This window comes from Notothenia rossii (genome assembly GCF_949606895.1).
Source record: "Notothenia rossii genome assembly, chromosome: 2".
Lineage (NCBI taxonomy): Eukaryota > Metazoa > Chordata > Actinopteri > Perciformes > Nototheniidae > Notothenia > Notothenia rossii.
Genome location: NC_136904.1, coordinates 48,575,445 through 48,601,587, shown reverse-complemented (window position 1 = coordinate 48,601,587; position 26,143 = coordinate 48,575,445). Strand labels below are relative to the sequence as shown.

Sequence of the window (26,143 nt, the reverse complement as noted above, 5' to 3'; positions counted from 1 at the left end):
GCTGAGGGACCGGGCCCTCGCCTTGTTCTTCTTTAGGGCTCCTGCAGTAAATACCAGGCGTGGGAGTGTTAAGCCCAAGTGTTGTTTCTCAAACATGCACAGATGGTCTGAGCGCAGACATCACAGGCTCTTTAAAGATACAACATTACTGTATGGTTGGAGTCAACATGACACATGAAAAAAACAGGTAACATATCTGTGCACGTATCTCTGTTTTATAATTCAGCCGTAACTGAAGAACTAGATAGAGCCGGATTTGAAATAAATTCAATAAAGACAATGGAATCACCAATGAAAAAGTATACAGCAGGCATAATTTGATGTACTTTTTCACCGTGCAATTTAGTGGTACGTTAGTTTAATGATCTGTTGTCAGGTGGGCGTGGTGATGTGATTCAGACAGGATGCTACAGTATTTGTCAAATATTGCAGTATGTTATTTGTAGATTTTATTTCTTTATACTAGTTTTAATGATTAACTTACCCAAAAAATATATAGTTGAAATTAGCTCCCGCTAAACAGGTTTTTACCCTTGTTTTTGACATATTACAAATCCACGTAGCCAGCAGGTGGATGATGGTGTTTCATCCTGGAGACGCTCTCTGTGTGATGTGTGAAACCAGACTGCTACTAATTTCTGCCATAACCTAAAGGCCACCTATTAAGCAAAATCCATGTTTTCATGTCTTTTATACATAAGCATGTGTCCCCTCTGTGTAAAGAGATTCTGAATGTTTCAGGAAAAAAGATTTGCTCACTTTTTGTCCTGATCCATTTATATAAAAACCTGAAAATGAGCTGATCAGATTTTGGCCACTTTATGATGTCATAATGTTCTTTGGCTTCTGTAACCATTAGCCAATAACCAACCAAGGCAACTAACCTCATACAGTTATGGGAAATTCGTTGACATAAAACTTTTAATTAAAGTCAACGTTTCAGTTTTTTCAGTGTAACACACACACACACACACACATTTTGAACCAAACAATGATCCTTTCTATCCTCACTTAGTTCATAAACATAACCAAATAACGTTGGCGCACTTTTGTAAACATAATAGAGGATGCAGTTCAGTTTTATGGGATGACCATTATGTTGGAGACCACTTGCCGTGAGGATGCATTTGATATACATGACAACAATGAAATTAACAAAGAAACCTCTGCGCAGAGTTTGCATGTCGTTTTTGAAAATCATTACCTCCTTCTGCAACTCATCAAACAATGAGACATCTGCATATCAGGCAGAGCAGCAGTCGTTTATGAATATAGTGAATGTTTCATTGTTTGTTCGATGAAAGGAAGAGGCCAGCACCAGCAAGTCATTGTTCTACAAGAGACATAGAATATATAACATTAGCTATGATGCAGCTATATGCATCAGATCTGCTGCGCCAAAATTAATGTGGCCCCTGATTTGCATTTTGGTGGATCCAACCCGAGTGCAGCTGCTGTGGGGTTATGTAATATGATGCTCCATATGTTCCACATGACTAATTACACTATACAAAAGGAAGAGCGAAGAGGTAGCGTTAGGCTGAGGAGAAAGGGGAGGAGAAGGTGGAGGAAGAACAATGATGAGGAGGGTGAGGAGTCGGCTACATTTGGGGAGATGAGGATGAGAAAGAGGGTGATGAAATAAAAGAATACTGTCATTAGTTCCTGTTCCTTCAGTTTATATCAACAAGTGTGATCAGCCTTGCAGCCTGAGTCTCCTCGTCTTCATCCCCACTGTTTCAAATCAATCCAAATTGATTGTGATAGGTGTGGGCTTTGACCTACTTTGATGAACAATGGCCCCCCAGGGCTGCTTGGGACATTCTGATAGTTTGGTTTGGAGGTCACCCAGGCCTGGACAGTGCAGGGCTGGCTAGGAGAAGGTGGGGCGCGGCCTAACCCCTTCATCCTTTCAGAAGCTCACGACCATCCTTTTGACCCCAAGTGACAAGGACTCTGAAGGGTGAAAACAGCTGCCTCCTCACCTCTCCCCCTGCTGGACGTCTTCATCTGTTAACCCACATATACGTGTAGAGCTGCAGAGTGTCTTTGAATACCCACAGTCCTCTCACCCCAATGGTTGATGGGAACGACCTTCAGTCACACACAGTATTGTTCTCAATAATAACTTTTTTAGTTAGTTCAAAATTCTTACCATGGGCGTTGGAACATAACCAGAGATTGCTTATGACAGAACATGTCATTTATCCAAAGCAACTAACATACACTTCTATAAAGCAGTCGGGGCAATTTGGGGTTAATGCTGCATTCCATTTACATCGGAAGTCGGAGGTCTGAACTGGGAGTGACGTCACATTCGATTTGACTGCGATCCAGTAGCAAGTCTGAAATAGATGGCCGCCTGCAGGAAAGTTGTTCGCCTGGTTTTAGCGGTCACCTCGGGTTAGACATTGTTAGCAATAGCGGTTGATAACTATGCTTTATTTTGTATTTTGTGAATACAAACATTGTAGTAATATATCCACAGAACGAAGATGAGCAGTACCATATGTTCAGATGATTTAATGTGACACAAATAATACAGAAGAGCTAAACAATTATTATATTATCAAATTGTTAATGTTCATATGCGGAGACTCCATTTTGAATGATGATCTCGGGAATGGCGAGTAGGAAGTCCAACCTCAGGGGGGCGTCAACATTTCTAACTGGGAACTGAGATACTCCCACTTCCCAGTACAACTGGAACAAAACATAAATATCTTCCCAATGGACACTTTGATTTGTTGACTTCAGGGGCTGGTGATCGAATCGCTAACCCCCCCTTGGTAGACGCCCATTTACCCCCTTCGCCAGAGCCCCCACAAAACATGATAGGCCTCTTTCAGTCTATTGTTATTTGTTCACAATGCGGACATGTAGAGAAGTTTCTAGGCTTCCATGTTTTTCAGATGAGACAATTGATTTACAGATACGTTTCCTCACAACATTTTAGTTTTGAAGGACAATTTACGGAACCTAACACATCAAATTCAGTTTAAACTGTCAATTTAGAAAGATTGATTGCCCTTTTTTTCTAAGGCTGGCCTTTCAGTGTTCTCCCATCCTAGACAGATCTCCAATTCACCCCTAATGCATAGCGGATAAGCACACCATATTATTTCTAGGGACTAAATCTTATTATTACACAAGAAAATGAAAGACGTTCTGATACAAAGAGGCTGTCCTGTCCCATTATCTGGTCAACCTACAGATCCACATCCTCAGCTGTATATCAGCAGGAAACTGCCTCCAAACAGCCCTGCCTTCTGCCTCTATGAGACTAAGACAATGAGCCACATTCTGGCGCACGACCAGCACACACACACACGCACGCACGCACGCACGCACGCACGCACGCACGCACGCACGCACGCACACACACACACACACACACACACACACACACACACACACACACACACACACACACACACACACACACACACACACACACACACACACACACACACACACACACACACACACACACACACACACACACACACACACACACACATACACACGGGATGCCTAGGGGGGACACTCTGGACCGGATGGTCAGAAGAGACGCCCTGCATAAGAATGGAAATAGCAGAAAAAAGGAGGAAAACAATTAAACTAGTGTAGAGAAGTATAAACAGACAAAACAGCCAAAGGCCATAATAAACATGCAATCAATGAAAAGGGATTGTGCTGCAGAGATAAGGCTAATACTCATTATTTATTTTCAGGAGCTGATAAATGTAGAATAAAACACCCATGCTTCAGGATCAGGAACCCAGATCCACCACAGGCTGAGATATTGTGATGACATTTCCGAAAGGCATTTGTTCATGCTTTGGGGTCATTGGAATTCTATGCCACAAACATTTGCTATTTCCCACAACACATTGAATATGACATCTCATCTTGTACGGAATACATAGTATTACGCGTAAAAATGAGGTAACACATTACCTCTGCTTGCTTTTTTTCACCACTGCATTTTCTTTGCTGACATTCAAGGTGTGTCCACTTGTTGAATATAGGGGTAAAACAAATACTCTAACCTGACGATCAAAGAATATGATTGAGAAAGTGAAAATTAAAGAAACATTTTCAGCTAATTTCGATACTAACTAACATTCCCATCTTTTTCCACACTCTTAAAATGTGCAAATAATATAAACGTTATACATCCCATCAGGGAAAGGATTACATGCTTGACAAATGTATTTTTATTGTTTGCATCACCAGAAAACAGACTTTTAAATATAAAAACATAATTCAAAGCAAGCTGGACCTTGTTCTTGTGTCCAACACCTTCTACGTATCCTTTAGAGCAGAGGTGCCCAGTACGTCGACCGCGGTCGACTGGTCGACCGCGGGGGCAATGCTGGTAGATCGCGAGTCATTCATTAATAAAAAAAAATCCAGCTCCGTTAAAATAGACAAAACAGGTTTTGATCCCTCCTCCTTCGGCCTCCCTGCCACTTAATTCAGGAGTTGACTTGATTGACAGAAAAAGCGACCTATTGCTTTCCAGTCTGTTAACACAGAATGCAAAGCGATACAAAATCAGTCAAGTGCCGGGAGAGACAAACAACAAAATGAGTGCGGGAACGAGCAAAAAGCTAAAGACATACCACTTCCACACAGAATGGGAGGGAGAATCTTTTTTTGTGATGTCACATTCAAAGGTTATTTGCCTTATTTGTAAAGCAAGCGTCGCTCTGCCAAAGAAAGGTAACGTGGAGAGGCATTATCGGAGTGTTCACAAGGCATATGACAGCGACTTCCCTCCGAGTAGCGAGTTGAGAAAGAGAAAGGTCATGTATTATTGCTACACAAACATTATCTCTTAGTCTTAGTGTCGCCAACTCGTTTCTAACATGCAACAAGACAAACAAATGCGTCTATGGTCGGTGTATTTTCTATCTTTCCAATCCAGAAGAGATCTCTCTCTCCCCCGTCTGTTTGCAAGGGGGCGGGGCAGTTTACACACACGCATCTGCTACATGCAGCAACACACGGAGGAGATGGTGGAGAGAAGCGCTCCAAGGTGTGGTTACATGTTACCCGTCTTGAGGTGGACAATGCTCGTCACCAAAATGGTTTAGCATGTAAGGGCGGTAACACGAGCAATTTGTCTAAACATTTAGCAAAAGTGCACCACATTCAGACGGAGGAATGCACCGGGTTCGACTGTCTTTCGAGTAGCTCTGTAGCCCCATCCACGAGTAACGTTTCCACGTCAGGTGTTATGTATGCTAGCAGCAACACACGGAGTTAACTACATTATACAAACATGGGTTAATGATTAGAGGTAACTGAGTTATTTATTTTGTTAAAGTTTCAGCTATTCTGTTTCCAGTTCTGTCATCAGATTATATAATAAGATTTGTTAAAACATTGTTGTTTCTTTTGATGTGAAATATTATTTATTTAATTCAAATAAAAAGCAATGTTAATTTTGTTCACAATTTGTTAAGTTAATTTAATAATATATGTATTTTTGAATCAAGTATTCATCTTTATTGTCTTCATTGTTAGTTTCCACATGCCTAAAACAACCTCAAACTAAATCTAAAAGTTGATGGCTAAATAAGAGCGTTTGAGAAATTGTGCAAGGCACACAGTAGTAGTCCGAATAGTCGATTAATAATTTCATTAATCGATAATCAAATTAGTCGTTTGTTGCAGCCCTATTGTAGTTATCCCATGTAAAAATAAAACGTGTTATTCAGCAACCCTTGCAATTTGGGTTTTTATTTTTGGTTGGTAGACCTCGGTTAGCTGGTCATTTCAAAAGTAGCTCACCAGCCAAAAAAGTGTGGGCACCCCTGCTTTAGAGTAATTATAATTGTCCTCATTTGGTCATTTGACATTACTCTTTCTCCTCCACTCTACAACTCCATACTAAAGCCTCCGGTTGTATCAAAGTCTGAATTGCAACATGTGCCATGGCTGCATAAATGTATATTGAACCTGCACTCTCCATTTCTAACTTCATTTCTTAAGAGATTCCTTCAGTACTTACTGGCAGAGACTGACAACAAAACCTGGTATATTCTTAAGGACAAATAGCATCGTATATCATATTTAAAATAAAAAAATGTGGTGCGATTTGGTTTGTGTCTTTTTCTAAACGAGATTAAAGATGTAAATAACTGGACAACTTAAAGCTGAAAACAATGAAATGACCCTTTGTTCAAAGCGGTGATGAAATGAGGAAGTGACGAGTCTGTCTGCTAAGCAGGATACACAGAGAAGACACACACACACACACACACACACACACACAGACACACACACACACACACACACACACACACACACACACACACACACACATGCGCACACACACACACACACACGCGCACACACACACACACACACACACACACACACACACACACACACACACACACACACACACACACACACACACACACACACACACACACACACACACACACACACACACACACACACACACACACACACACACACACACACACACACACACACACACTCCTTTGCCCCCTCCTTCTCCACCTCATTCTCCCTCCATGCTGCCTTTTCATGAATGGAGCTGCAGAGTGGAGACTCTCATTGGATGACTGGTGAACCAATCAGATCAGGACCTGGGATGGGTATTGAGGCCAGCGCCATATAGATAGAAGAGTTACGACAGCAGGAGTCCAAAAACGTTTATCGTCACGTGGTTCATGTAGACGAGGATCGTTCCCCAGAAGTTCATGGCGGGCAATGTGAATGCATTGATAACAGGAGATAGAACTACGATTTTTGGTAATTATTAGTGAATAAAGGTTTTGATTTGCAATATTTATACAACAAATCGATATGTGTATGTATTTACATCAATATGTTTTAAAAAATAAAATTGAATTTGCTAATATTAAGTGATAATATTAGGATTAGTGTGAACAACTAGTTTACATGTTAGGCTAACAGTGCCTTGGTTAAAGAGCCTGTTGCTGTTTATTTATAGCTTTGAATTCTTTAAAACCAATATTATCTTCTTAAACTTGTATGGTAGTCAGGAGCAACACTTTCTAATGTCTATTGATATATTTAGAGGGAGGGGATCTAAAGGAATGCTTCAAAATTCGGATTAGATTCATTTCTACCATTTTCTTAAATTCATGGTAGTTTCAGTATGGTAATGGAAATTGAGGACACAAGTTATTTAAATGACTAATGTCATCTTTATGGCTTTCAGAAAGGACAGGAGACCGACAGGTGACTATCAAAGGAATAGCAGCAGCAGCAGCAGCAGCATGATGATGATGATGATGTTAAATGTGTTGTTTTAGGAACATCCATTGCAAATACATGGAATTCAATAAACATTGAATAGCATATCATGCAGTTTGTATGTGCCTTTTCCTCCTTGTTGTCCTGGTTTGCTGTGCTGCCTCCTAGTCGCCACCATGGTTTGCTCAACTGCCTGGGGATGCTCAAATCGCTCCGAGAAAGGAGTACGAATGTACGGCTTCCCCACTGACACAGAGCGGAGGAAAAGATGGCTGGCTCAAGTCAGCAGGAGCAATTTCACGACCAACAGCAAAAACATATGTGAGGTTATTATATACAAACACTGCATTTGCACTTTTTCACAAAACGAAAACCACACAATTGGGAAAGCTTAATGTTTTGTTTAATACAAAAAAACAGGGAAAGGCTTGAAAAACACTGAGAGTTGAGACTCAGGGTGCAGGGTGAGGGTCTCAGTGCAGGTATTCAGGCTCCATTGAATCCCCCTCTGGTTCTTGTGCTGAAAGAGGGAGTAACAGACAGGAGAAAGGGTTATACACACCTATATAGCACACCTATTGGATGGGAAATTGCCTTGGGGAGATAAGGTGTGGTCTTTGTTCCCAACTGAAGTTATGGAACTTTATTATTTGTGAGTTTAACAAAGTATGACAAATGGCATCAGAAACAGATGTGATATGAATTTCTATAAAGTTGTCTCACATTCTTGGTCATATTTTATATACAGTATGTAATGAGTATAACATGTCCAGTAAGTATAAAGTGTTTCCTAATACTGTGTATTCAACCACTATGGTATATGGTACTATGGTATGGTATCCTAGCTTAATCTGTTATCTGTAAACGTTCCCTAAATCTACTAATTTAGGGATAATCCACTGACATCCTTTAACACTAGAACCGCCAGAGGTCGCTGTATACCTAAAACCACCAACGGGTAAAATGTACCCGCTATTGATTTGCAAGGTACAATGTTCTTTTATTTATCATACAGAACAGTGAGTTTTGATCGCCCAGCGATGACATTTATACCAATAGAATCTGTGGACTCTCAGCTTTTCATATGATATAGTTTGTGCAGATAGCATGAAGTATAACATATTGCTACAAGTGCTGATTTAAAGGCTTGGTGTTAGACTTGTGTTTTGTTTAGGTACAAATCTCTCAATCTCTGTCTATCTATCTATAACTATCTATCGATCCATCTGTAATGTTCTGTTCTATGGACATATAATTGTCTACATAAACAGACGACGCGGACTACTTCTCTCATTCCGAGTGTCCATCGGCACGTAACCTGCACACATGCATTACGTCCTCAACGTGAGCTCAGTCATCCAAGATCTTGTATTCTCCAAGATGTTACACTATATAACTATATATCTATCTCTCTCTCTCTCTCTCTCTCTCTCTCTCTCTCTCTCTCTCTCTCTCTCTCTCTCTATCTATCAATATATATATCTATCTCTCTATCTATAAGGAACCGCAGTAGACAAAAGGCGTTGCTATAGCAACACGTCATGTTTACGCTGCATTTTCTATGAGGTAAATATTACCCGCTGGCGGATATGGGTATAAATGGCAATTTATTTGGCGATTTTTTCAATCTGACTTCCTATTGACAATTTTTAACAACAGAGGCTGCTACATAACACACTTTCAGGAAAAGTCACGGACTGGGAGACTTTAATATGTTATGGAAAAAAAGTTACATACAATAAAAAAACAGCTGCGGGTAAAATGTACCCGTTGGCGGTTCTAGTGTGAATTTGAATCAGATGTAATGATAATATCCGCAATATAAATCTTTAAACTTCTTCTTACCTTTAAAAGTCCGTCACGAACGGGCTATTATGCTGCAACTCTACAGCTCTGCTAGCCTTGGCGCTAACTTCCGGGGAGCGATTGAGAGGCTCCACGATTCGCCATTGCTGTCCATTGGAGTGAACGGAGATGACGTAACTCTCAGTCTATATGGCGCTGATTCAGGCCATTCACAAAAGTTCCTCCCTCTCTGTCGAACAGAAAACACACTTCTGTTTATTCCAGGGCAAAGTTCTTAAGTGTTCCTGTTCCTGTCTGTCACAGCATGGATGCATTATTCCATCTGATATTTACTTGTGCATGTTTCTCAACAAGCAGGGCTCGACATTAAGGACTGCCCGATGGCCCGGGGCCATCTAGTATTTAGCTCGGGCAATGAAGCCTCACCTGCTGGTTGCCCGATCGGGCAATCTATTATGCCAGTATCATGCAGCTCGCGGATCCAGTAATGAGTGACCCGATAGTAAAACTAAACATATCTATAACTAGTTTAGGTAGTTTGAGAGGTAATTAAAATAGCTACGAGTGATATTCTAACCTGAAGTGTGTGTTTTGTCCGCTCACCGCTGCATGTGATCATGCAGAGCTGCGTGTCGACTCGTCAGCAGCAGCAGCTGATCTCTCTCTCCCGTCAGATTAGACTTCACTCGCGTTTATGTCCATATCGATCAGATCCAGCTAGTTCTAGCTAATGATATGACTACTTGCTTATTAAAAGACACCTAAACAATAAGTGTCGCTATGCAACCGGGAGAGGCCACAAAGTATAGCGCAGCATTATGCATTTGTTTACATGCCCACCGGAGCCCCGAGGCATTACCAACAGATCAACGCACAATCAACCCAGACAGTACATCTCTTTCTCCACATTATGTGTTAGACATTAGAATTGACTATTCTTGTCTGTCACATACTCTTCTTCTCTGTCACATAAGTGGCGCAACTGAAGCGGTATTGCGCTAAAGGGAAATTATTTTGACCGAAGAGATTTAGATTTGCCGGCTAACGGGAACTCCGACGTCACCATGTTGTGTGCTTCGCGGATGCGCTCGGCTCCTCTCGACTGCTGCTCGGGTCTGCTCGGTTTGTTATGTTATCTACTGTAAGTTGGTCGAATGAATGCCTCCTCATAGGATGAGGAGGCATTCATTCGACCAACTTACAGTAGATAACATAACAAACATTTTTAACAGGGGCCATAATAGTGTAAATAATGTTTGTTTTGGCAGCTATAATTGAATGTAATGTTTTCTACTTTTTTACATCTGGGAAGGCATTTGCCTTCATCAAACAAACAAGGGAAATGAAGAATACAATTGAAATTGTACAATATAATATTGTGGTGGTTCATCTTATAATTCAGTCTGGAGAATGCACCAGGAAGCATCTACAGTAAGACCTGGAAAAATCTAAATGTTCTAGGGGGAGGCCCCCCAAACCCTTCGTGCCATTTCGTCCGCGCGCATTTTTCAGGGCAATCTCTATTGGGCTCAGGGCCATCTGTAAATTAGCTTAGATGGCCCACAGGGCCATCTCACAAAATCCTTAATGTCATGCACTGACAAGCATTTCAATTTGACCAAGGTACTGGTGAAGTTAAAATATAAAAAATCTCAATATTTTTTACTTATATCGATAGATAATGAAATAGATGATCAGTAATGTGGATGTAATAATGTGGTGGGTAAAGGCAAATAGTAGAATAATCTGGTGGGTTCAGATAACAGCGCTTAAAACAGTGGCACAGTCTTTCAAACCATAGACACACTATACTTATGCCATATTCCTTTATAGAGCTAGTTTGCCCATACTAAAGATGAATAAGAGCTCTATATCGTACACAGTTTTTTTTGTAAATCAGAGTGCAAAAAAAAAGCATTAGCAACAACTCAAGCCATTAGTGTCCCTCGGTAAGGATCCTTTACTGTCATTACTGCAGGGTTGTGCAACTAAAAGCAGTCCCATTCTGCTACAGAACAAGCACAAAAAGGCCAGCATCTCAGTGTTATCATGTTTGAGTTGCTGTCCCATCTCAGTTCAGTAGAATTTCTTTATCAACAGTAGGCTTATCTAGCTGGGCAGGGACTGTGTGGGGGCCCCCACAGATAACACAGCAGCTTACAGTTGGAGAGGCGTGGTGATGCTGACAGTGGTGACAGTACATTCACTACAGATGGACCGAGGCAGAGGGAGCCCTCAGTAGCTCATTTTAAATCATAGAAATGGAAGCCTAGTAGTGAACAGAGACGTTTTCCTGATCAGGACTTCACTTATTGAAACAGGTGACAAAGCAGGAAATGATAAGGCTTTTAGGGTCAGTTATTAAAATGCAAGCACTGCTCTCCAGAATGTTGTAATCTGTTTATCTCCAGTCAATTTGAATGTCAGTTTAGTCTCAGCAAATGGTCATTTTGTTAGTCAGCGGCAACAGCAATTCAGCATTATTCCTGACTTCCTGTTTAATTACTGATCAAAGGGAAAGGTAAGAGTTTATGAGAACATTTATTTTTGACCTCGGTATTGTAGTTATTGTTTCTCAGCTGTTATAAGACATTTTGTCTTTAGTCCCCAAGGAAAAGTTGTAGAAATGCTGAATACGGCAATTTTTACATTTGCACTTTTTTCATTTGACCATTTTTGACTAATCATTTCATTTCAAACCTTTATTTTTCAAGGGAGACCTGCTCAAGTAGGTTCCACATGAAACATAGAAACATAAACAGAACAACAAAAGGACATCTTACAGCATCATTACAGGGATTACAATTTACATAACTATCCACATGAACAGGTACCAACAGCTTCCGATTGAGTAGCATCCAACCGAGCTCTAAAAACATTTAGTGGTACCAGATTGCTCAGTTTCCATTTCAATTGCAGACTATTCCAAGACAGTGGAGCTGCGCATCTAAATGCCATCTTCCCTAAGACAGTCCTAGCAGTTGGCACATTTAATAAAACTACAGCATGCGGTCTCAGGCAGTAGCCACTTACAATTTGCCGTGAGATCAGGGAGCAGATGGCTTTGTATATAAAAATGTACAAGTGACTGAGCCTCCGTACAGTTAGTGAAGGCAAACCAGCCCTTGCATACAGGGTACAGTGATGGGTTAATGCTTTACAGTTTGTCACAAATCTCATGTGACTGTGATACGCAGCATCTAACTTGTTCAGGCAATGGGCAGGTGCATTCATATAAATCAAATCACCATAGTCCAGCACAGGTAAAAAGGTCACAGTGACTAGCTTTTTCCAGGCCTCAAGTGAGAAACAGGACTTGTTCCTGTAGAAGAAACCTAGCCTAACCCTCATTGTTTTAAGCAGGTTATTGACATGACGTTTAAAAGTGAGACAATCATCAAGCCAGATAGCAAGGTATTTGTAGCAGGTAACCACTTCAAGTTTTATTCCTTGCATAGTTACAATATCTAAAACAGGCTCTGGTGTCTTTTTAGCTTTAGAAAAGAGCATTACCTTGGTTTTATCAACATTTAAAAGAAGCTTTAGTTCAGAGAGCTGAGTCTGAATAATGTTAAAAACAGCTTGCAATTCAACAACAGCCTCCTTAATGGAGGGACCTGCACAGTACATCACGATATCATCCGCATAAAAATGTAAGGTTGCTCCATCAACATTTTCACCTAACTATTGATGTAGATGGAGAATACAAGTGGACCTAAAACAGAACCTTGAGGAACACCATTAGTAATGTTTAACCACTCAGAAGACAGCCCATCAAAGTGAACACATTGGGACCTTTCAGAGAGGTAGTTCACAAACCACCCTACTGCATGGCTGGATATGCCAATACTGAGTAGCCTCTGCTTTAAGATGCGATGATCGACGGTATCAAACGCTTTGGAAAGGTCAATAAATAGAGCTGCACAACTCTGCTTATTATCTAAAATACTCGCCACATCATTCACCACCTTCATTGTGGCAGTGATGGTGCTATGTTGCTTTCTGAAGCCTGACTGATGTTTAGACAGGATGTCATTTACATAAAAACACCTTTACCTGTTTGCTCACTAGGCGTTCAAGAACCTTAGCCAGAACTGATAATTTAAAGATGGGCCTATAATTATTTAAAAAAGTGGCCTACCCACCTTTTAGTAGAGGCAGGAAATACGCTGACTTCCACAATTTTGGAATTGCGTTTGTGCTGAGGGAGAGGTTAAAAAGAGTAGTGAGAAGAGGAGCAATACAATCTGCAACTATCTTTAAAAAGAAAGGTTCTACGTTGTCCGGGCCGGCCGGTTTCTTAGGATCTAACTTGGTTAAAGCTTCATGAACAACATCAATAGTAAAAGGAGTAACACTGAAAGGGTTTTCCAGACCACATTGTTCAGAGTCACAGACTGTGGTGTTCACAGAAGCAGAGTTAGTGACAGAATCAAACAGAGAACTGCAGGACACAAAATGCTCATTAAAGCAATTTAGCATGGTGGCCCTGTCCGATATAGTGCCAGATGCTGTGGTAAGGCACGGAGGTAGCTCATTACGGATATCACCGGTGGATATTGATTTTATGGCTTTCCAAAAAAGTCACCTCGTTCAACTCAGATTGTAATGCAAGTTTGTGTGAAGAAAAAAGATGAAGCTAAATCCTAGATGGGGAGTTTGATTGACACATTAATACATTTAAAGATTTAAAAGGTTTTTTGAACATGGCCTGAAGTCTACAGCTAACAGCCAACTTGCAGGTGTGTTTTGCGCCGGCATGAGAGGAAATAAGTGGATACAGGACTGCAGTTATAACAGCCAGTGTTATGCTACAGACAAGAAACAGAGCAAAGCTTGCCGACATTGTTCACACTGCTCCAGCCCACCAGCTACAGATGTAGCGATTCATTTCAGACAGTTTGAAACGCGAGGGCCGTGATTGGTACGTGATCTGCCCTCGCTCAAGGGAAAACCTCCAGCTTGACTTGAGACCGCCCCCGTGATAGATACATGTAATTATAATGAAGCCAGCTGCAATGGATCATTGATCCACCAGGGGGTGCAGTGGGGTTCCACACTGGAGCTCATGTGAAATAAAGTCAGATACAGTACGCTGGATGTACAGCGGAACTTTGTTAAGATCCATATGTCACGGATATCATACTCTGTGCTAAATAAGAGACATGTAATCATTTACAAAACATCACCATGTTGTTATTTAACAAAATAATGTTGTTTAGTCGAAAAAAACGAACTGGAGGAAATGCAGCCCGGCTCTCGATTTTTAATCCTAATTTAATCATCATCTTCACCACGATCATTTATGTTTATGTTCACCAAATTGACATGAAATCACTGACACATATGAATATACTGTATTAAACTTCATTAAAACGTTATTAACGTGCCTAAACTCAGTAATTCACTAAAAATATTTATATTTTAATGGAGCCTCGTCGGTAGATCAGGATCCCAACGCGCAGCGGAGGGATATTGGTCTGCATGACGGGTGTTATTTTCCCCATAAGGAACAAGTCGCTGCAAATTATCCCTCTTATTACATTGCCACATTCTCAACAAAGTAACGACATGACTCTCAATATTAATTTTAATGCTTTTATGGATTTAGAAAATGTTTTTATTGATTTAAAAATAGTTGTATGTATTGATTTAAATTGACATGCATCCGCTAAGAAAAATAGTCCGTTGTTACCGTTTTTTAAACAGTGTGAATGAAACGGCAGCTCTCTCCCCCCTCCCCCCCTGATCTTTCTTCTCCAGCAGCTAAATTAACAGTAGGTTACTCTGAGTGACCATAGACTGTATGTGACAAGCTTACAGTTAGTGACGTAACAACACCATAAAAGCTGGTGGGTTGAAAGCAATACGGGAGGTAAAAATAACTACAATAATTGTGATTTATTTATTGTGGCTTTTATGTTTTTAGGTATAAAATGTTATGTAATTCAGGCTTATAGTTCATCCTTCTCTAAAAGCCTTCAACAATGACAATATTCATAGTAATTTAATAAATGTAATAAAACCTTCCAACACACATTGTAAAAAATAGCCTACTGTAAGTTAAGAAATCATTCCAATATGTACATCTTCTGATGTAACAACAATAACATTATAAATAGTAACATAGCTGAACATGGTATTGCACATTTAGCTTTGAGTGTTACTGACCTGAGATGTTTTTATTACATGAATTAAGGTGACTGAGGCTTTGGGATGCAAACTCATCTGTATGAAAAAGGTGACAAGGATCCGAGCCCCCGACTCCCCCACCCCATGGAATATCGGCTTTAAAATGAGGATTTCAGCAGTCAGAACAACTAAAGCAGCAGTGTTAACAGAAACGCTAAAGAGTAACATCTAATAGAAATATATAAAAGCATTTATTTTAATTGTGTAGCAGTCAGTTTATAATTTTGACAGCACTGTTGAGCATTTTGAAAATGTATTTTCATGCCTCTGTGCAAGGCTTTGTCTTTCTATCTTTATAGCCACATAGTGTAAAGTAACTAAGTTCATAAACTCAACAAGTACTATACTTGGGCACAATTTTGAGATACTTGTACTTTATTTAAGTATTTCAATGTTTTGCTACTTTGTTATTCTACTCCACTACAGTTCAGAGGTACATGGTGTACTACTACTCCACTCCATGTATTTAATACCTTTAGTTACTTTACAGATGTGGATGAATGATGTGAAATATAATCAAGTATTAAATCAGACTTTAGTTCCACATGGAGTAAATCCACAAGCTACCCTGCAGTATACAAAGTCATTCAAACTAGCTACACCTTTACCAGCTTTGAGAACACTTTCATGATCAATCATTATAAAACATATCATATATATTATTCTGAAATGGACCAATCTGCACAATGACTACTTTTACTGTCGCTACTTTCACTATATTTTGATGAGAATACTTTTCTACTTTCACTTGAGAAACATTTTGAATGCAGGACTTTTACCGTAACAGAGTATTCCTACACTCTGGTACTTCTGCTTTTACTCAAGTACAAGACCTGAGTACTTCTACTTTTACTCTACAAGATCTGTGTGCTTCTACTTTTACTCAAGTACAAGACCTGAGTGCTTCTACTTTTACTCAAGTACAATATCTGAGTACTTCTACTTTTATTCTAGAACAAGATCTGAGTGCTTCTACTTTTACTCAAGTACAATATATATATATATATGTATATATATATATATATATATATATATATATATATATATATATATATATATAAATATACCACCTCTGTTTATAGTCTATGAAAAAAACTATTAGAAATAGAAGGCTAAAGCTAACATTAGCAGAGAGTGACAATATATGCTAGCTAGCTCAACGATTCCTTAAATAATATTGCAACAGAAAAACTTTTCAGTTCACATCACGCTCTGCCGCTCCGACAGGGAGCTCTGCTCTGAACACCTGAACGGCCCGTTCTAACAGCTGTTCACCAGCGGTCCAGTCTGTGCCACAGTGACTCCGGACGCGCAGTTAATATTAACGAACGCACCCGTAGGTAATGTAGTTGCTGAAGCTAGACCATCATCTCGGAGCAGCAGAGCCTTATTATACATCCATGCAGTGGCGGCCGGACCATAGGGGCGCTAGGGGCGCCGCCCCACCTCTTTCCACATACAAAAATATATATAAAAAAAAATATTAAAAAAAAAGAAAAATATTAAAAAATATATATATTTCAAAAATATATATATTTTATATTTTTTATTTTTAATGAACAAGGTAAATATCATACAATTGGTATCAGTAAAATGTATAATCTACAATAAAATCTTGTTTAAAATTTTGTTACGATGTCTAAAGTTACTGATAAGTCACATGTTTCCTGCCTGGCCTTGCCCTTGGCATTAGTTTATCATTACGAGGCGCTGCCCCCGAGCCAAACAGCAGCAACCAGCACGTTGCAAAATTCTCAATAGTAAACTGTGCATCACTTTGAAAGATTCAGACAGGCCCAGTGAAGTGCATGTTTTTGCACCAAAATGAAATGGCAGTTTCATTCCTTACATATCATTGTGCCTGTTCATGGCTAAAATAATTTTTAATAATTCATAATTAATTAATTAATGAATTATTAATTTTGCCGTCTGAGCCTAACGGAAGTTGCAGACGATAGTGGCTGTGACGTCACAAGATGTACCCAGTTGCGATTGTAAACATGGCGGAGACTCTGGAAAGTGATACTAGTGTGAGAGAAATGATTGATTTGGACAGCTTTTCGGACAGGATAGATGAGGAAAGTGATCAATCTGGTGCACTTTGAGGGCAACATTAAGAGATTTATGGATACAGCTCTCAACACTCATATGAAACATATATTTCAATAATCAAAAAACATTGGAATGATTTCTTAACCTATTTTATACAACTAATATTACATAGATGGAAATATTTGTTTACATAGATGACCAAACCCACTGAGATAACTTAGGCTACAGTTTACCTCCCTGAGCTGACGTTATCTCTCTCAGTCCCACAGGAGAGCACTCTCCCTCTCCTTATTGTTGAAACAGCTAATCTCCGTTAGCTCCGAGCTAGCACCAGATGCTAACAACAACCCTGTAACTCTGTCAGTCTCTCTTTCTCTCTCTCTCGAATCGACCACTGGCCTTTATTTATCATGATCAATCAAATAATCTACGAAACAATGACCCCAGCCAGGCTCACCTTCATCTTTTGGGAACAGAAACATCGCCACTTCGGCAGACTTGACATTACTACAGCCAGAGGCAATGCATCGTTTCCCCTGTGTTTTTCATCCCTCTTTCTTCACTGTCGCCTCCATTGTCAGGTTTTCTCGATTGGAAATCACTTCCAGTCGACTCCGACACACTTTCCAGGAAAATACTAGCTCAAAAACGTTGAGAAATTCGACTTTGAAAAAGAGAAAAAACGAACGGTGGTGAATGTAAACAGTGCAGCGGCGTCCATCTCGTGACGTCACGCAGTAGATCGCAAGCCACGCCCACGAAGGCGAAGGTCGACTGCAGATTTCCCCGGAAAATTCCAAACTCGTCAAATTTGTTGCTATTCCAACATTTTTTGATATGGGTTCCAATGGACAATTTTGGTCATTACTATACGTATTAGCATAACAGATCATGCACAGGTGCACACTTCACTGGGCCTTTAAGGATATTACTTCTGACCAAAGTTTCTTTACCGCTGGGCAGGCCTGGAATTTCGTCATTTTAGGGGCAAGGCCACTTGGCCTTTTGAGTTGTACATTTTTTAAGGGCACAAAGGCCAAAAGCCAGGCCACCAAGGCCATAAATTAAAACAATGATTTAACATACGATATGAAGTGACTACGATTGTATATGCATTTACAATACTTTTATATATATTTATTAAGCATTCAATGGACACCAAATTGCAATTAAACAAATTCTTTATTAAAACTAGCACAGACATGTTTGGCTCACTGTGAGACTGTGGTAGTGGGCCTACGTCAAGGTGCGTCCTTATTCTGAGTCACTTGAAGATGGAGATGATGACGAGTCAGGGAGATTTGGACTTTTGGGGTTCCTTTGACCATAGGGATGAATATTGGGTCTCCTTTTGTTGATGCCAGCTGCCCACCATCTTGCCACAGATTCATCACTTTGATATTCAGCAGGAGCACAACCCCGGGATTTGATGAGGAGTAGATCTTCAATTGTTGAAGTGTGCAGGCTTAAACGCCAATCGCCCTGCATTCTCTTCATTACTGAGAACTGCCGTTCAACTTGAGAGGTAGAGACAGGAAAAACTAGGACTATTTGTATTAGGTGCAGCAGATTGGGGTACATTCTTCCCTTCTCCAACAAGAATCTGGACCATAATGGGAGGAAAGTTTCCCTACTATGGTGACGCACAATGTCGTGTTTGGCTCTGAACCATTCTTTGTCTACCTCAGGCACATTGCAGTCATTTTTGGTCAGGAGTCGCTCGAAGTGTTTACACAATTGATGGATTTCCTCCTCCCCAAACTCCTCTAAGAAATTTGGTTCTGTTGGGAAATTGATGGGATCGAATATTTCGGCAGCCAGGAGTACAGGGTCGGTGGAGAAAGTAGAGAATCTCTCACCAATGGCCGCAATGATGTTGTCAACTATGTTTTTCCTTGACAGAAGGAAGGCTTCGGCAGAAACATTGGACTTTCTGATGTTAATATCATTGTATGCAAATTCCTCACTGGTGGTTGTGAAGGACTCAAGCACTGGACGGAGATAGGGGCCTGACTTCTCTGTTTGTTTGCGTAGCGCAGCCTGTGCAGCCAGGATCCTGCTACGCACACACGACAAGGGCAGTTGATCGCCTTGGAAATTCAGTGAGAGTTCAGCCAGGTCAGATAGAAGATCCTGATACAGTGCCATGTGAAGAATAAACTTTGGTGAGGTCAACTGCCTTAACACTGCCCTGATCTTTTCTTTGTCTGGTGATGCCTCATCCTGTCTTTCCTGGAGGTGGGTAACAATGCTTCTGTAGTTTTTTGTCGCAAGACAGGAAACAGCCCTCCTCCTGTGATCTATCCACCTGGTCCCCACGGAGCGAGCTGGTTTAATGACGTGCTCCTCCAGTTCCTCTCCAATGGCCTTCAACTCCCTCCATTTTTTGGGAGAACGACGGTAGAGAGAGTACATCTTCATGAGCAGGTCATCAATCTTGTTCAAAGAAAAACAGAAAATACAGAATTAAATAGGCATTATTAAGGCATTAATCAGACATTGTATTACAAATTCTATTTTCATATTTTATAGAAGAATTACTCCTCCTACCTGTTCAAAGTATGTGCCCTTGAAGGCATCCTTCAGACATAGCTCTAGTCTGTGGGCAATGCAATGTACTTTAAGCATCCACGGCACATGTCCCTGTAGTTTGGTGAGGACACCATTTGTCTTCCCAAAATTGACTGCTGCACCATCAGCTGCTGTTGCTGTCAAGCAGCCACTCAGATCAATGTTGTTGTCTGCACACTTTTCCATAATGGCCTCAAATATTCCATCTGCATTACATGCTGTTGGCTCTGCAATACTTTAAAAAATATGGAACACAAAAAAGAAATTAAGAATTAGGTCTTCTTACTATTAAATAAGTGAAAATGTAATTACAATCACCTGAACCTATGTAAAATCATTACATTCTTTCTCTCAATTGTCCTGCGCTTTTCTAATTAATTGTAAAGCAAAAAAACAAACAAACATATTTTTACATCTATATAGTAGACTATTTGTCTCTCTTATTCTTACCCAAGTAATCTGATTGTCAGGGAGCCGTGTTCAATAAGCTTTATGCTTATGACTTCCTTATCTGATGTTCCTTTGTCTGTGCTGCCATCAAACAGTAAGGAGCAGTAGAAAGGCTCACATTTTTTCAGAGCTTGAAGTTGGTCTCTGATGCTGCCAGCAATGTGCTCAATGAATATGCGGCAGGACTTTGAATTATGGTAGGTGAACCCGAGCTCCACCCCATGCTTGCGCTCCACTGACACAAGAGTCTTGTACAGACTAAACGGCTGCTCAGTATATGCTACAGTGTATGCAATGTCAAATAACTTGCACATCTTTGTTTCGGTTTTGTTGTTGAGCTTCTGGAGCTGTGTAACTGTTTTCGAAGTAGTTGGAGCCTGATTTGATTGCTGCCATGCTGTGATGTGAGCTTTTGACTCATAATGGGTTTTGGCTGTACATTTTTTAACATTTGTGCTGCCAGTTATGTATGTGTCTGTGTTATGGATATATGTGTGTTGTGCAGTGCGGTTTTTATAGTGCTCCCTGCAGATGCAGCACCACAACTTAGTAACATAGCCTTCCTTGTCCTTCTCAAAGTGCAGCCAGTCATACCCCCAAGACTCTACAGTGGTGGCAGTAGTTTTTCTCTTCTTGCTGTTTCCATCTACCTCTTGGTCATGGCCTTGTCCCGGTCCCTCCATGTCTTCTCCTTTTTCTCTCCTTTCCTCTCCCTTGTTCCTGTAATCGGTCTCATCTTCTCCTGCCTTTTCTTGTCCTCTCTCTTCCCTGGTTTCTAGCCCATTGTCTCCTCCAGCCTTCTCTAAATCTGTCTAATTTCTTTCTCCTCCTCTACCATCTCGTTGTCTTGGTACTTCAGAATCTCCTCCTGTTACTTCTGTTTCCCTATCATTATCAAGGCCTTCATCATCTCCTCCTCTCTCATCAATGTTCACTGGACTTTGTCTCTCCACTCTTGTCTGCTCTTCTTCATGTCCAACTCTCTGTTTTTTTTTTTCTGGCTCTCTATCCACTGACTGATCTGCCTTACTGCAACTAAAAAACAATTAGTATTTTAATTGAATATGTCCATTTGATCACATACTTTTAACATAAATTAATAAACGTAATGTGATGTATAATTGAAAGGGTAATGTGACTTATCTTATAGAACTAATTAACTAATAAACACTAATAATGAGTGTTCAATATGCGATACAACCTCTGTACGTTATTTTAACTGGTTACCCTAACTTATATACTTAGCTTATTTCTCTCCCGTTCAAATTGGGGACAGTTTTAATCGGGGGCAGAGTGTCATAATCTTTCACCTTAATTTTAGGTGTGCTGCTGTTACTTATACTAACAAACTACAATATCTTGTCCCCTCTTGAATCATTATTTACCACTTACCTCCTGAAAAATGAGTCCATTGTTTTGCAGTTTTTAGCTGCATCTTCAACGTTTTTTTTAATACACTTCTCCCTTCGCTGTTTGCTCGGCATAGTTTTATCTGGGGATGATAAAAGAAAACAAACTAATGTTGCTGCAAGTAACAACACAAAAAACAATGAGACAAAATCTCTTATTGATTGGCAGTCGTTCACGTTAACCTCTTTGCGCAAATGGGATGATGGCTTAATTTGGAGACGGAAAGGCATGCAATACCCCTTACAAACAATAGGTGGCATAACACCAGGAATCTCGGGTCTGTTTGACTGACCCCGTATCAAAGTGTATTGACTTTTATTCCACCTTTTGAGTACGAGGTCAGATACGGAAGTCACGCTTTTCTGTAATGGAGACTCGGTTCGGTGCACACATGAAATATAGCGCCGTCTTTGAGAAACAGTTGGTTGACAACAAATGAAGACCTTTTGGTTTGATAGGGGACTTCTTCACAAGTTTGTCGATGTATGGCATAATGCATAAATTTGTTTCGGCTGACCAGAAAGAGTTGGCCGACATCATGGTGGAATTACATGAAAAAATACTGACTGTTTTTCCTTGTAAATGGATTAAGCATATAAACGGTTTCCCTGGACATTTCCACAAAACCAAGGCCATTTTCCAGACGCCCGAAAGGTAAATAATGAGTTCATTACTTTATTTAAGCTTACATAATAACTTTAACACAATATGTTTTGAAAGGACGTCAATTACAATGTAATTGAATGGCAGTTGCTAAGCTAACTAATCTAGTTCTGGCCAGTGGGGGTAACGTAATTTTTTTGTGGACAGTTCAGGCATGCCACAAGACATGTGAATGGGTATTTTGATCGCGTTTTGAAAATTGGACGATATAAACGAGCAGCAAACTTTGAACTTCCGTCTGCGATCGCCGGAGGTCAAATAAGTCTGCACAGAGGTCTTTGACAGCTAACAACACAGTGCTAACTGCCTAGCACTAGATAATAATAAAGAAAGAACACAACTGCAACATAACTTATCCAAGTAGTAACAAAAACACTCCAAAATATTATAATTATGCATTACCATACGAAAATAAGAAATAGTAATGTTATCCATAAAATTACACTTAAAGCTGGACAAATGAAAAACTTAACGGCAAACAGGATCATCACAAAACCTTACCTCACCTCAGCCTTTTCTTGAGCGGAGAATCAGCTAGCTAGGTCCTAGACCGTCCTACGCACACGGACACGTGAGGGGGTGGGCGGAGATAGGTCCTAGACTGATGTCAACTGTCATCATAGACCGTCCGAGCGGTGCATTCCAGGCTCAAATCAAGCGCACCGCTGATTTTTTTTTCCTCCTTCAAGATATGCTGGTGTTGAAGCCGTGTCAGAAAAGAGGCAGACTGCTAAACCACAAAACTTAGTCAGAGAGGGCATCAAGGCCACTGTGGCCTTATGGCAGATATCATTTTTAAGGGCACAAGGCCAAAGTGGGAGGGCCATGGCCCTCGTGAAATTCCTGCCCTGCCGCTGGGAATTCCCAGAGTAGGTGCAACAATGTACCTCGCTTACCACATTCATGCCAGCATAAGTCTCTGTGTTTGTTGTCCATCTTGGATTTTGTAACAGGGGTGATGTAAGCTCTATTGAGAACTGTATGATCCTGAATCTTACACATTTAGAAGAGAACATAGCTGACCTCCAAATGAAGTTCCATTGCAAAGCAGACAGAGAGATATTCAAGGCATGCTCCCTCTATATATCTGTCCAATTGTAGTAATACCAGCCTTCTGCCGATATCATTACTTAAAGTGCCTCCTCCTGCAGAAAGACAGGGGTTACTCCAAATGGGGCAAGATGGTAAAAAGAGCCTCTCTATATTGAGTCTCCTGTGCAGTTGCTTTACAATAGAGCATGAAAAGCGGAGGATGGTATTATCCATTGAGGGTGGTGGTTTTGGGCAGTACCACATTCATGCCAGAGTTATGTTTTGGTTTACAGACATGATGGATTGCTCCAGCCATTGCCAACTGCCTACCAGAAAGGCACTTTTGTACGCCCACGATAATGGATACTTTGCATTGAAGGACAGATAATACTGGAATATATCCGGGACTCCCAAACCTCCCATTGATCTTGGAACGATCAACTTATTATGTGCAATTCTGGGTTTTTTATTATTCCAAAGGAACTGAGTGAATAGGGATTTGATATCTTTAAACATTTTAGTGGGAATTCAAGAAGGATAGAGGAGATAATATGAGAAAGCCTTGGGAGAACATTCATTTTCAAGGTTTATGCTCTGCCCCCATAGAGAAAGTGGTATGGCCAGCCATCTGTTGATGTCCTCCTTAATGGACTGGAAAATAGCAGGGCCGTTAAGGCTAAAGATTTTAGAGATAGGAGAGACAATGTTTATTCGCAAATACCTCATTCCATTTGTTTTCCAAATAAAGGGGGTGCTCATTAGGTTGTGCTTATATGTATATGAGTTAAGTGGGATTGTTTCGCTCTTGTTCCAATTTATCTTATATCCACAGAAGCTGCCAAATAAATGTATAATATCAAGAACTGCGGGTATAGAGAGTGCTGGCTTGCTCAAAGTAAGAAGTATATCGTCAGCGTACATATTTAATTTGAAATCGTGTCCATGAATGTTCACACCATGTACAGTGGGGCAAAAAAGTATTTAGTTAGCCACCAATTGTGCAATTTCTCCCACTTAAAAAGATGAGAGAGGCCTGTAATTGTCATCCTAGGTATACCTCAACTATGAGAGACAAAATGAGGAAAAGAAAATCCAGAAAATCCCATTGTCTGATTTTTAAAGAATGTATTTGCAAATTATGTTGGAAAATAAGTATTTGGTCACCTACAAACAAAAAAGATTTCTGGCTCTCACAGACCTGTAGCTTCTTCTTTAAGAGCCTCCTCTGTCCTCCACTTGTTAACTGTATTAATGGCACCTGTTTGAACTCGTTATCAGTATAAAAGACACCTGTCCACAACCTCAAAGAGTCACACTCCAAACTCCACTATGGCCAAGACCAAAGAGCTGTCAAAGGACACCAGAAACAAAATTGTAGACCTGCACCAGGCTGGGAAGACTGAATCTGCAATAGGTAAGCAGCTTGGTGTGAAGAAATCAACTGTGGGAGCAATTATTAGAAAATGGAAGACATAAAAGAACACTGATAATCTCCCTCGATCTGGGGCTCCACGCAAGATCTCACCCCGTGGGCTCAAAATGATCACAAGAACGGTGAGCAAAAATCCCAGAACCACACGGGGGGACCTAGTCAATGACCTGCAGAGAGCTGGGACCAAAATAACAAAGGCTACCATCAGTAACACACTACGCCGCCAGGGACTCAAATCCTGCAGTGCCAGACGTGTCCCCCTGCTTAAGCCAGTACATGTCCAGGCCCGTCTGAAGTTTGCTAGAGAGCATTTAGATGATCCAGAAGAGGATTGGGAGAATGTCATATGGTCAAATGAAACCAAAATATAACTTTTTGGAGGAGAAAAGAATGCTGAGTTGCATCCAAAGAACACCATACCTACTGTGAAACATTGGGGTGGAAACATCATGCTTTGGGGCTGTTTTTCTGCAAAGGGACCAGGACAACTGATCCGTGTAAAGGAAAGAATGAATGGGGCCGTGTATCGTGAGATTTTGAGTGACAACCTCCTTCCATCAGCAAGGGCATTGAAGATGAAACGTGGCTGGGTCTTTCAGCATGACAATGATCCCAAACACACTGCCGGGGCAACGAAGGAGTGGCTTCGTAAGAAGCATTTCAAGGTCCTGGAGTGGCCTAGCCAGTCTCCAGATCTCAACCCCATAGAAAATCTTTGGAGGGAGTTGAAAGTTCATGTTGCCCAGCGACAGCCCCAAAACATCACTGCTCTAGAGGAGATTTGCATGGAGGAATGGGCCAAAATACCAGCAACAGTGTGTGAAAACCTTGTGAAGACTTACAGAAAACGTTTGACCTCTGTCATAGCCAACAAAGGGTATATAACAAAGTATTGAGATGAACTTTTGTTATTGACCAAATACTTATTTTCCACCATAATTTGCAAATAAAGTCTTTAAAAATCAGACAGTGATTTTCTGGATTTTTTTTTTCTCATTTTGTCTCTCATAGTTGAGGTATACAGGATGAAAATTACAGGCCTCTCTCATCTTTTTAAGTGGGAGAACTTGCACAATTGGTGGCTGACTAAATACTTTTTTGCCCCACTGTATGTCACCATTAGAGCGAATTGCACAGGCTAATGGTTCTAGAGCCATAATAAAAAGTAGGGGACTAACTGGACACCCTTGCCTCACGCCAGGGTGTAAGGGGAAAGGTTTTAAGATTAATCCATTAGTTCTAACAGAAGAGAAGGGAGCGCTATACAAAGCC

The 26,143-nt window shown here is 40.5% G+C and overlaps 1 protein-coding gene and 1 long non-coding RNA gene across 2 annotated transcripts; both read right to left on the bottom strand.

Moving 5' to 3' along the window:
• Positions 1–7,649: 7,649 nt before the first annotated feature.
• LOC307030334 lies at positions 7,650–9,174 on the bottom strand. The gene is made up of 2 exons (XR_013805624.1): positions 9,109–9,174; positions 7,650–7,783 (listed from the first exon to the last, which is right to left on the bottom strand). It is a non-coding gene; the product is annotated as an uncharacterized lncRNA (long non-coding RNA).
• A 9,355-nt stretch (positions 9,175–18,529) lies between these two features.
• On the bottom strand, positions 18,530–21,070 carry LOC307030092 (zinc finger protein 862-like; the record flags this gene model as incomplete). The annotated part of the gene is made up of 3 exons (XM_079666306.1): positions 18,530–19,749; positions 19,864–20,119; positions 20,985–21,070. The coding sequence occupies 3 exons, from the start codon at positions 21,068–21,070 to the stop codon at positions 18,568–18,570; spliced, it is 1,524 nt and encodes a 507-aa protein (XP_079522432.1). The 3' UTR covers positions 18,530–18,567.
• Positions 21,071–26,143: the final 5,073 nt, after the last annotated feature.